General features: G+C 44.6%; 1 protein-coding gene across 1 annotated transcript; it reads left to right on the top strand.

Moving 5' to 3' along the window:
• The first annotated feature begins 7,951 nt into the window (after window positions 1-7,951).
• On the top strand, window positions 7,952-8,926 carry LOC120284372. The gene is made up of 2 exons (XM_039291643.2): window positions 7,952-8,409; window positions 8,523-8,926. The coding sequence occupies exon 1, from the start codon at window positions 7,952-7,954 to the stop codon at window positions 8,375-8,377; it is 426 nt and encodes a 141-aa protein (XP_039147577.1). The 3' UTR covers window positions 8,378-8,409; window positions 8,523-8,926.
• The last annotated feature ends 4,352 nt before the right edge of the window (window positions 8,927-13,278 follow it).

A 13,278-nucleotide genomic window follows, 5' to 3' on the forward strand; every position in this document is an offset into this window, starting at 1 on the left:
CGTCTAGCTCTTCGTTTGAGATGTATGAGAACTGAAGCGTTTTGTGGAAGAACACTGCGTCTACTCTGGGTAGGAGAAATTCTGCTTCCTGGTGTAGCAAGTGTCGCAGCCACGTGAATTTTGTCCATGAACATCACTATAGCATCTTCGATGTCTTCTGGATAATTTATGTCCATGTTTAGGTTAATGCTTCTGTCTAGGACATTCCTAAATGTTTCGACAGAGGAGCTAGTAAGGATTTCTTTCTGGATTTATATTGGGTAGAGTGGCTTAATGTTGCTACTATAGGTAGTGTGAGGAGTCTTAAAACTCCCCACAAATCTCGTGTAGGGGAGTGGCCTAGCAACAGCCGCGATGCAAGGCGGCCAGGGCAAAACGGAGAGATCGTGAATTAACGGTACCCCGTTAGGTCTTGGACTCGAGCAGGCCAAGGGCACAGGGGTCGAACGGTAACGGTGCGGATGTCGGACAGGCACAAAGAAGGCGCACCGTGAACTAACGGTACCGCTCTGGACCTTGGACTCGAGTTGACCAAGGGCACAGAGGTCGACCGGTAACGGTGCGTGCACAAAGAGGACGCACCGTGAACTAACGGTACAACTGTTGGACCTTGTACCCAAGCGGGCCGTGCGAAAAAGGGGAAATAACGGGATCCCCGCGGCCTATAAAGGGACGGCGCAAGTGCAGCTCGTGGCAGTCAGTATCAACACGCGAGGAGTACGTACGCGAGGATAGTACCGCCGCGAGTCGCGCGGTCAGCGCGCAGTCGGAACGGGGTCTGAAGGCGGAGGAGAAGAGACAGTGAAGGAGATAGAGAGATCGCGGGCGGAAGGTGGCCGAGTGTCGGAGTGTCAATCGAAGGTATCGGAAGAGTGAACGCGCGGGCCAACGCGAAGAAAAGGAGCAGTGCAAGCGTCGGGCGGCAAGAGGCCCGAAAGGACTCAGAAGGACGAATCGCCACAAGCAAGTGGAGATTCTGGGAGCGGAGGAGAAGGATCTGACGCGCCATAAGGGTCAGTGGAGTCAGTGGTCGGTACAGGTGGTTCCAGGACGAGCGTTGCCTCACCCGGGACGATACACCCGTGCCCCATAACATCCTAGATCCGTTCCGGCCGACGGAACGACCTTCGGAAGTTAAGGCGAAGAAACCGACGTGTCCGTAAGGGTCAGCGGAGTCAGTGGTCGGTACAGGTGGTTCTAGGACGAGCGTTTCCTCACCCGGGACGATACACCCGTGCCCCCATAACATCCTAGGCCCGACCGGACCGACTCGACGTCCACGTCAAGGAGCCAGCGGCACCACGGAAGCAAGGAGTTACACCAGGAGTGCCGCAGGAGTAGCGAGATCTCCATAGTTCCCGAGGAGGATTACTTCTTGTATGAGAAATAGCATAATAAACGACTAAATCAAGAACCTATTGCGTTTCCTTGGTCGGGCAATCACACAAATCATAAATTTGGTGGGACGAACACACAAACTCTCTGAGCTAGCCGCTGCAACCAGTAGCGAGCGAAATAAAGAAAGTCGGTTCGTTACAGTAGGTGATCAGAAGATAGATCGTATTTTGTTTCAATTGAAAGTTTATTTATTGGCACTCCAATTACGATAAAAAAGTTCAAAGCTGTTGGCGTCAGATGAGTAAAAGGGAGTTTCACCTGTAGCTAGAACTTCGCTAGAACTAGTTATGATGGCCTCTTGTAGTCGTTTTCCTCGACTGCATGCCCTTAGGTTGCCCCACCATTGGTGCTTAGCATTGTAATCCGCTCCTGCTGTACACTTGGGGCCCAATGTGATCAGTAGCTGATCAAAGTCGTTTTTAATGCAACGCATATTTGGAGGAAGATACGGAGAAGCTATTTTGATAATACCACCACTCGTTGGTACATCGAGACTGGTGACTTGTAAATCAGTGCGCATTGTTGATTTATTTTGATTGTGGCGAATATTGTCTTTTATGAAGATTGCAGAACCGTCTTTTGCGGTGTTACTTGGATGATTGGCATAATATTATATAAAAAATATATAAAATTGTTCATAGTCAGGAGTGTTTACTTTTAGTCCAGGGCGCATATGAGTTTCAGTAATTTGCATGATGTCTATAGAGTGGGCAATAAGAAAAAGTCGAAGTTCTTCATTCTTCTGTACAAATCCTCTTGCGTTCCATAATCCGATTTTTAAGTTTAAAACTATCATTTTTTTAGAAATCAGAAAGTGGACTAGGTCGCGAAAAGCTTTGTTGGACTCAATTGTTTCCATGACTAATTTAAAAAGTTGATCCAATCTGGCTTGGTCGAAGCCAATACTTTACAACGATCGATATAGCCAAGGGTTTTCACCATATTCAGATGGATGACAATTCCATTGCGAGCACTTGAATTCACAATCGTGCCCCTCCAACATTTCACAGATTTATGAACAATCTTTTGGGAGATCTCGTTTATATAATTGTTAGCAGATTTGAAGTGGGTTGTAGTTCACTTCCGGAATGGCTTGTCCTTATTTCAGCTAATAATCATACATACTCGTAAAGTTAGATCGCAGAAGTCGATGGAGCAAATATTGAATCTGCAAGTAATTGCTGGCTAAGCGACGAGGTAACCTGTGCCTTATTTGTAGCGAGAAAGTCTCTTGTGGGGGCTTTTTCGCGCCCACAAATGTGTTTCCGTTGTCGGAATAGAGATGGTCAGAGGTGGCCTCTAAAAGAATGTCCTAGTAGGACTGTACCATACAAATACGCGCACATACGTAACGATTCATAAGGCTAGGATGGTGTTATGAGATATTCCAGGACGCACGCGCGAAGGTCCAGCTGCTCCTCGTCGGTTATGTGGGGTGGTGGTCGTGTTCTGGAATCTCAGCATAATTTCATTCTACTGAATGTGGTTGCGTGCTACGGCAATTAAGAAAAGGGCTGCAAAATCGCCATCCCCGAAACAGACAACGGACAGAAAGATTCTTTTACTAGTTTTCTTCTAGCTAGTTACAATCCTGTGGCCGAAGGAGGAAAGCTTCAAAAAAAACAACTAAGCAGTTTCAGGTATGAAATGAGAATGAACATGAATTCTTTATTAGAAATATGTATATGTATGTATCTCCCAAATGTCTTCGTCAGAGTTCGTATTGGCGATCTTCGTTGAACTTTCGCTCGGCTCTCAGTCCCTTGCTGTTGGGTCGGTGTTGTCTTTCTTTGCAGTACTGGGTAGACCGAGAGAGGGGGTATGTTAACTCGCTCGATCCTCAGGTGCGGTGGAGGATCGTGTAATGCCCGCCCTACCTTGGCCATTCTTTACAAAAAATCACAAACAGTTGTCATCCTGAATGGCCCTTTTTGGTCGCTAACAGCGGCTCACAGGGAATACATCCTAGTCATAGGCAAACAAGTTAGGTTTCCAAAACATTATAAAAAAGGTATATTACCATAAATTTCTTACAGCTATCATACATTTTAATTGAAACTTAATAAAATTCAGTCCGTCAATAATAATACTGAAATTTGCAGTTTCCGATTCCCCTTAAAATACTTTACCTAGATGAAATAATTTAAGAGTGGAGAGACTATTTTGGCAACTCAAAAATTAATTAAAGATAAACATACATTTCTTTCGGACATACGTGCGTGTGCTCGGCCAGCAGCCAATAATTAAACGGATCAAAAAGAAACAAAGAAATAAGCGGTATCAATCCATAAAATGCAAAGACAAATTGCAGAGAAAAATTCTGAAATTCAGAAAACAATTCCGATCTTTAAAACGATACCGATTCCAATCGGAAGAAAACCATTTTGGCCTTCGGATTCCGGCCGAAACCATCTCTCTCTCTCTCTAAGTACGCCGCCATTCCCATGGAACTGACAATCAGCTCTGTCCGAAATTCTTGACCCGAATTCTGCCCCAATCTTAGTTCTGGGAACCGAACATAGATGGCGGACCCAAACCTTCTTACCCCCATAGATGACGCTGCCGACACTAGCTGCCACAAGCGCTACACATAGCCTTTGGTAATTCGACAGGCGCGACCTGATTAGTTCTTGACATCAAAGGGTCCCACCAAGTCGACTTCTGTGCGCGTAAAAGGTCGCGAAAAGGTTGCTCTGGGCTTAGGTAATCAACGTCAGAGATTTACGTTGAAAATTCTTTCTGCGCTGGCGCGTTCGGTCCCTTTGACATACACAACCAATACCACGACTCTTTTAGTTCCCCCGTACCAGACGATCCCTCCTCTTAACACTCCTTCCGAACTCTGGAAGCGGACCCGCGGATACGCAGCCGTTTCCCCAGGTGGGACTTCACCTCCTCCCGATTCACCAGGTGGGATTTCACCTCCTCCCGATTGTTCCGATGTGTTCCGATTTAAATTCCGTCAATCTCTAGCTCTAAGTTCAGCCTTCATACAAAATTTAAAAATACCGGTCTATCCTTTATCAATTTTAAAATGCTCGGTTAAATGTTTCTGTGCGTCAATGCTCAGTGTTACAAGAACTATTGTACTGTACGTTCCAGTTCGCAAAACAATTTCTTACCCTTCCTCGCTATTTTTGAAAATACCACGGATCAGGAAATTTACAAAGTTTTTTCAAAACAAATATTTCACGTTACCACATTACGAACATCCATACTCTTAAACAGTGTCAAAGTCGAATTCAATATATTGTCCCCTTTCTAAAAGAATGCTCATTGCTTTACGAACTTCAGCCTGTCTAAATGTTATCACTGCTAATTTGCAGCACTTCTGTAGTTCAATTATATCACCATGCCAGCACGGTCTTATGAAACGCAGATTAACAACCACTATTGGAGCTAACTTCCATCGAATACAGTGCTTCAAAAATAATCTTCAAACAGATGTCACCTACACTGACTTTAGTAAAGAATTTTACTCTGTCAATTATTCTCTTCTAGTACGGAAACTTGATTTATTAGGTTTCCCTGTTGATCTTCTAAATTGGATTTTAAGTTATTTGAACGACAGGACGCAACTGGTCCTCTTTAATAGTTCTCTTTCTTGTATTTTCCGAGTGACATCTGGTGTTCCACAATAGAGCCACCTTGTTCCGATCCCTTTTAGTTTATTTATTAACGACCTTCCCTTAGCAATAAAACATACTCGTGCATGTTCTTATTTTCTAATCAAATTTTCTCGGTAAGGAGAAAAAAAAAATGGAGGGGAAAATATGCTATAGTCGAGTTCCCCGACTATCAGATATCCGTTACTCAGCTAGTGTAATTGCGAACGCGAAAAATTTTTCTGGAATATCAATAGATTTTGAGGAATAAAATAAGACAAAATTTACAACTCGTTCAAAAGTGTGATCGGGACCGTATTTGGGTTTTTTGATGCTGTGAGAAGCGGCGTAGCCAAAATGTTTTTGGTAGAATGAAATTGGCAAGACAAACACCTTGCCATGGTCAATGCGATTCCACAAAATAATGCATTTGATCCCTTGTAATGCTATTGGTCTCTCGTATTTCTTGGGTCAGCATATAGTTAAAATTGATTTTAATCTAACATTATACTTTGCATTTATTTAATAAGTGTAATAATGGAACTAAGGAAAACGTCCATATTATTCTCATTTTTAAACTTCTTTAACTAATATTCAAAATCGTTTTCAATCTTAATATAATTGTTCACTTGTTAACTTCAAATTCCCAGTGCTAATTCATTTGATTTACTATAGTAGCTTCGAGTAAATATTGTTGTAATTCAAAACTTTTATAGAATAATAGACTTTGCGTTTTCATATATTAATCTTGATTTATTTTTTTAATTATTCAAATTTAAACAATAAATTGTGCATATAAATCTCGACCATTCGTGAAAACAGTCGGGCTGGTATTGAATTGGTTATGTTTGGATTTTTAAACGGTCGCCCCGAAATTGTCGCCACTCATTACCTTATACATATATATGTCAGGTTGACTTCATGTTTATTCTTTTCTTTTATTAATGTATTACAATAGTTTATGTCTTCAGTATACATCTCATTCATTGTTCACGCCGCGATCACACGTCCGCACTCCCTGGCATCTCGCAAGCAACTCCCCCTCTCTCATGCTCTTCCTCTTGACATCCGGCCTCTCCTGACATTCCTGCGTCGTCGTTATATTCATATATCGGCTCATCTAAGTTACGAACCCTCTTCTTGCGCCCTTCGTCAGGTCTCACCAGCGCTCGGCTCTCGTGTTTTCGGGCCCCGTCAGCAGGCGACTCGGGGCCTGTCTAGTAACATGTTCGTGTGAGTTACGAACCCTCTTCTTGCGCCCTTCGTCAGGTCTCACCAGCGCTCGGCTCTCGTGTTTTCGGGCCCCGTCAGCAGGCGACTCGGGGCCTGTCTAGTAACATGTTCGTGTAAGTTACGAACCCTCTTCTTGCGCTCTTCGTCAGGACTCACCAGCGCTCGGCTCTCGTGTTTTCGGGCCCCGTCAGCAGGCGACTCGGGGCCTGTCTAGTAACATGTTTGTGTATGTGTGCATTCGGAACAAGTGCCGTTGGTCGCACTCAGGGTGGGGTAGAGGGGTCAACGGGGGAAGCGTATATAAAAGCAGCGGGACGGGAGAAGAGGAGCCAGTCTCGAACGGACACATAACGGAACCGCTAGCAGATCGCGAACTGAATCTTAAAATAAAGCTAATCGTAAACTCGAACCCTCTTAACTATCTTGACTATTATTTGGAGAACCACAGCATGTTGGTTTTCATATCAAGGTGAGGTATGCGGCAGCGAGTGCCGAGAACCCTCATGCAAGTGCAACTTGCGTTAACTGGCGCCCGAACAGGGACCGGCAATGTCCGGCCGATAAAAGTGATACGAAAAAATTGTGGAAATTTGTGCGTAAAAATAGTGGTGGTGTGCATAAGTCAGATTAAGATCTGAAATCCATAAAAGAAAAAGAAGTGTTGCGTGAGCTGTGTATAAAATGATAAAATAGCAATTACCCGCTGCCGGGGGGAACTACGCCCATCCCGGGGCGCAACAAATATTGCATAATTCAATAAAAGGTGTAAAATTTCTAAAATAAAAATGTAAACCTATGTTGCGCCAAGACCTAATTTAAATTAATAAAACAACGACCCGCTACCGGAGGACGCCACGTCGCCCATGCCGAGCGCAAAAGTTGTACGATACCTATAACATAATTAAAACACGATCAACCCACTGCGGCGGTACGGCTTGTGGGAAAATTTTTTTTTTTCTCTCCTTGCCAATTCGCGAGTGCAAAAGATTGTGTATAATAAACCAATAATTAACCATTGCAGCAGTTTACCTGCGGCAGTACGAGTAATATGAGCGCCCAGAGTGATAAGGTGGTGTGTGGCAGCTTGTTGGATACGTTAAGTGGTGTGGAATGCACCCAAAAAAAACCGCCCAACAAGTTGTGTGGCGGCCGTACCTTAGTAGGCAACCAGCCAAAAGGGATACTACGGAACCACCGTGCCCAGTGCCGAAATAAATTAGAGGTCATCAATAAAAAACTGTAACAGCACGCACGCAAGGAAAAAATATTGCAAAATGGAATAGCGCACAAAAATTGTATAAACACATGCACAACACCACAATTCAAAGGAAAACAAGTATAGTACAATTTCCCCAATTTCCCGAAACGAAAAAAATAAAAATATAAGTACACAAAATGTACCGTACCCCCACACACTACGTAGTCTTAGAACAACTTAGACGACCAGATATTTACGAATTGTCTTTTTGTAAGCGCGATTTCTGCATGCGGCGCAAATCCCGCTCACTGGACTGGCTGGGGTCGGCTTGGAAATGGGTAGCTGGATCTCCAGATGCTGCTGATTGGAACGCCGTCTTGGCCGCGCAAGCGACGGCTTCGAGGAACTGCAAAAACTGGAGGAGGCTAGCTGTATCCCTCGGCTACTGAAGGGCGGCCAGGCCAAATGCTCATATCAAAGAAGTAACCAACGAGTGGTTAAGCAAGTCGACGATGGAATGCTCCTCCTGACCAACTTCAACGGAACTCTAAGAACGGCTGCAAAGAACTACGACCTGATCGGCTCCTTTATCATCCAATTCGACAATGAGACGATAATGGTCAACGGTCAAAACTATTCCAGTTACTCGGTCAGTCATCTAATGGCGATGCCGGCCGTGTTGAGCCACATAACGGCCAGCAACTTTCAACTTTCTCTGGAATACGTCCACGACGTGAGCATGAAGAATTTGGAAAATATGTCCAACATGGCGAGTGAGCTACTAGCCTCTCTTCTCACCGAGGCGGCACTCGCAATCTGCATATTCCTAGGCTTTTATTTCCTATGGAAGAAGCTGATGTCCACCAAAGGCATGCCCGATGTCCGCGAGATTGCCGCAAACTTAGAAGCATTGGGCCAAACCGAGCTGAACAAGGCTCACTAATCTGCGGGACGCAGATCTTGAGGGGGGAGGAGTTACGAACCCTCTTCTTGCGCCCTTCGTCAGGTCTCACCAGCGCTCGGCTCTCGTGTTTTCGGGCCCCGTCAGCAGGCGACTCGGGGCCTGTCTAGTAACATGTTCGTGTGAGTTACGAACCCTCTTCTTGCGCCCTTCGTCAGGTCTCACCAGCGCTCGGCTCTCGTGTTTTCGGGCCCCGTCAGCAGGCGACTCGGGGCCTGTCTAGTAACATGTTCGTGTAAGTTACGAACCCTCTTCTTGCGCTCTTCGTCAGGACTCACCAGCGCTCGGCTCTCGTGTTTTCGGGCCCCGTCAGCAGGCGACTCGGGGCCTGTCTAGTAACATGTTTGTGTATGTGTGCATTCGGAACAAGTGCCGTTGGTCGCACTCAGGGTGGGGTAGAGGGGTCAACGGGGGAAGCGTATATAAAAGCAGCGGGACGGGAGAAGAGGAGCCAGTCTCGAACGGACACATAACGGAACCGCTAGCAGATCGCGAACTGAATCTTAAAATAAAGCTAATCGTAAACTCGAACCCTCTTAACTATCTTGACTATTATTTGGAGAACCACAGCATGTTGGTTTTCATATCAAGGTGAGGTATGCGGCAGCGAGTGCCGAGAACCCTCATGCAAGTGCAACTTGCGTTAACTTCTATATCCAGGTTTGGAATTAAGGCACACATTGGCCTCATATGGTCGCTTGACATCACGTTACAATAGCGTCCCTGAGTCACAGTGTGGTCTGGCAGATCTTCCACCATAATCTGCGCCAGTATTGGGTCTTGCCTTTGCATTGCATACACCCAATCTTCGTCGGTAGGCACAATCACTAATACATTGTCTGCTACTGTGTGCGAAGTTTCTCCGTGTGGCAGCACTGGTTGTCTGCTCATGCCATCCACGTGTGGCATGTCCGCTCCTGGTCGATGCATGTGAAATTAAACTCTTGTAGTTTGAGCCACCATCTTGCTATTGGTGGTTGTAGCTCTGTTGATTCCTTCAGCGTCGCCACCGCGTTGCAATCTGTCACCACCAGAAATGGAGATCCTAGTAAATATATCCGGAATCTAACCAGTGTCTCCGTAATTGCCAATATTTCTAGAGCATAGCTTGAGTATCTGCTCTCTGCGTCGCTGCATAGCCGGCTGTAATAAAATACAGGCTTCGTTCCGTCTTCTTCTCTTTGAAACATAATTCCTGCTATTCCCAGCTTACTAGCATCCGTGTGTATTTCATGATATTTTGTGGGGTCGTATAAAGTCAACACCGGATTCAATGTTAAAGCACCCTTTAGTCGTTGAAATGCCTGTTCCTGATCTTCTCCCCATATAAAGTCCACATCCTTTTTTAATAATTTGCTCAATGGATACGCAATCATACTGTACTCCTTGACAAATTTTCTGAAGAATCCTGTAACTCCCAGGAATCTGCGTACTTCTGTTTCGTTACATGGCCTTTGATATTCATTGATGCAGTCAGTCTTTTCATTGCCTGGCTGAATCCCGTTGCCCGTGATCACATGACCCAAAAAGGTCACCTTCGTTTTCATAAAAGCGCATTTGGATGGGCGCAGCGTTAAGCCCGCCAACTTAACAGCATCCAGGAATTCCTTTAATATAATGAGTCCTTCTTCGACCGTCTTGGATGCAATTATGACTTCGTCCACATAATTGATAATATTCCGTTGGTGTTTCAGCTCTCGTATGATCTCAGTAATGACTTCTTGGAAGACCATCGGTGCGTTCACCAGACCAAAGGGCATGACCTTAAATTCGTACAGTCCATCTGGTGCCATAAATGCCGTCAAATTTTTGCTTTTCTCGTCCATCGGAACCTGGTAATAACCGAATGTCATATCCAGCGTCGTGAAGTATACATTTCCGGATAGCTTTGCCAATTGCTCCTCTACAATCGGCATCGGATATCGCTTCTTTATAGTGACTGCGTTTAGAGCCCGATAGTCCACGCATAGCCTCCGTTCTCAATTTGCCTTTGGCACCAATATTGCTGATGCTGCATGCGTTGACTTGCTCCTTTCAATTATCCCGTACTTCAGTAAGTCACCTATTATCGTAGTCATCATCTCCCTTTGGGCAAACGGCACTTGATATCGCCGCCCCAAGATGGCTTTCGTAGTGGATACCTCTATATCCATCTTCGTCGTTTTGCACCTGCCAATATTTGACAAATCTTCGGCAAAACACTCTTTATAACTCTTTAATAGATCGCTCACCTGTTCCTGGTGGTCGGGGTCAATGTCCGTGTTAACATTAAACCCCACCTGCTCCGCTGCTGTCAACGTTGATCCTGAATCTTCGGCAGCCAGCATTTCCTGATCGTGGCAGATGATATCTTTGCCCACGAGGACATCATATGGTAGGACTTCGTTTGGTACCACCTGAATTTTCGTGAAGAGTCTCAGTTTGCCATATGCAAACTCTGAAAGAATGCACTCCTTCGATTCGACCACAGATCGTCCAAAGCCTTGCAGCCGTTTGACTCTCGGTTGCCGTATTGCTCCATCTGGCACTGCTGCTTCTTTCCTTAGGGTGTTATCACTGCCAGTGTCGATGAATGCTTCAAACTGTTGGCCTCCAATGAGAACTATTTTCATTATTGGCGGATACTCCTTGTGATGCAACTCATTCACTTGAGCCACCGTTGACGATGTTTTCACCTTGCAATCCTTTTCATTATGCCCAATCTTAGAGCATTTGGAACATCTTTCCTTTCGCTGTGGCTCTGTGCATTTTGCTGCAAAGTGCCCGAAATTATTGCAATTATAACATTTAACTGCTTTCATCTTGCCATCAGCATCGTTATATTGCTTTTCATTGATCGTTGACGCGTTGTATTGTGGTTGATGTATCTCTTGTGAAAATCTCAAATTTTCCAACGACTTTAGCAGCTCTGAACAAGTGCGTATGTTCATCGCTAATAATGATTTCGTGAGTTCTTTTAAATTAAGCCCGTTGATGATATAGGAATTTATTGATGGTTCATTGACACTCGCGCGCCGTCCAATAGCTACCATCGCATAAAAGTATTCAATTAATGACTCGCTATTGCGTCGCTTGCGACGCATCAATTCTCTGTGCACATCGGCCGTACTCACTAAACACGGAAAATCAAGAGCGAATGCCGGTTTGAATTGATCCCATGATCGATATACCTGCTGTGCATCCAGCCATGTTTTTGCTACTCCACGGATCTTATGCTGCACTGCAAACAGCACAGCGTCACTTGTCCACATGTATACGTTTTGTAGTTGCTCTACCTTTGCGATGAATTGCTCCGATGTGATAGATCCCTTGATTGGATCAAAATCCGGCAGAATTCCTATCATTTCTTTGATGCTTGTAAAACCTTGACCTTGAGCTTCTAGCTGTGGCGATGAGAGCACATTTTCCGGTTGCATCCCGCTTGGCGCATGTGTGTGTCTCGATCCATCCAGCGTCTGACGTAAGCGTGTCGTTTCTTGTTCCACAGTCCCTTGTGCTTGACTTTGTTGCTGCAAGCATGCCGTTTGGACCGTCGTTGCCAAGTTTGCCACCATCTCCTTAAGTTCGTTGATTTGGGCTTGCATACCTGTACTTGCGTTTTGTTCCATTATATCGTAGTCGTCTGTCTCAATTTCATCACTTTCCAGTTTCGTCATCAACTCATTGATCTTTGCCGTTTTGTTTCCTTTGACTTGGAGATCATGAGCCCTCAAGATCACGTCCAAATCCCCAATCTTTAAATCCCTTAACTTTACACGCATTTTCGAGAGCCTTTACTTTTGCACGTCTGCACTCGTCGCCGTTCTGATTCACTCTCCCGCCAAGTTTTTCGCTCAGTCTGTCTACGTTGCGCTATCTATTTTCCTATTATAACTGTACCCTTTGTGGCTTCGTATGTATACCCTGTTTTTTTTTTTTTTTTTTTTTTTTTTTTTTTTTTTTTTTTTAACCGTTACCGTTGTTTCTTGCTTTTTCCTTTCGATCAACCGTTGCGATTCTTTGCCTTTTGCTATTCCTCGCCGTTTGTCGATCTTCCTTGGTTTCTCTTGTGCTTTTTTTTTTATTTTTTAACCGTTCTCGTTGTTTCTTGCTTTTTCCTTTCGATCAACCGTTTGCGATTCTTTGCCTTTTGCTATTCCTCGCCGTTTGTCGATCTTCCTTGGTTTCTCTTGTGCTTTTTTTTTTAACCGTTCTCGTTGTTTCTTGCTTTTTCCTTTCGATCAACCGTTTGCGATTCTTTGCCTTTTGCTATTCCTCGCCGTTCTTCCTTGGTTTCTCTCTTTGCTCTTGTACAACCGTTTTGCTATTCCGTGCCGTTTTGTTGTACGTCTCTAATCCAATCGTTTACTATTTAACTCGTTTTCTTTAATTCACATTTTCCACTTAGAAATGAATTTGTATCCCACTTCTGAATTGTCAGGTTGACTTCATGTTTATTCTTTTCTTTTATTAATGTATTACAATAGTTTATGTCTTCAGTATACATCTCATTCATTGTTCACGCCGCGATCACACGTCCGCACTCCCTGGCATCTCGCAAGCAACTCCCCCTCTCTCATGCTCTTCCTCTTGACATATACTTTATATCACCCGCTAAGCCAGGCAGTTTTTAGTACCGACGAATCCGTTCTAGTGCCGTGTGCACGACACCATGAGCGGCCATAGATTGATCATGCGCATTACTCCGAGGGTCCCCTTAAACTGCACTGGAACAAAGATTCCAACCGTATACATCTTGAAGTGACCCACCAGCTACCTGCTATGAGCGCCGGTAAACTAAATGCTCCACAACCCTTATGTCTGAAATTTTTTGGCGCTAATACTTTGTATGAAGCTTAAATACTCAGGACTGGAACAATCCATGAGACCCACCAATACCTGCT

The sequence above is a fragment of the Drosophila simulans genome, chromosome 2R (assembly GCF_016746395.2).
Source record: "Drosophila simulans strain w501 chromosome 2R, Prin_Dsim_3.1, whole genome shotgun sequence".
Lineage (NCBI taxonomy): Eukaryota > Metazoa > Arthropoda > Insecta > Diptera > Drosophilidae > Drosophila > Drosophila simulans.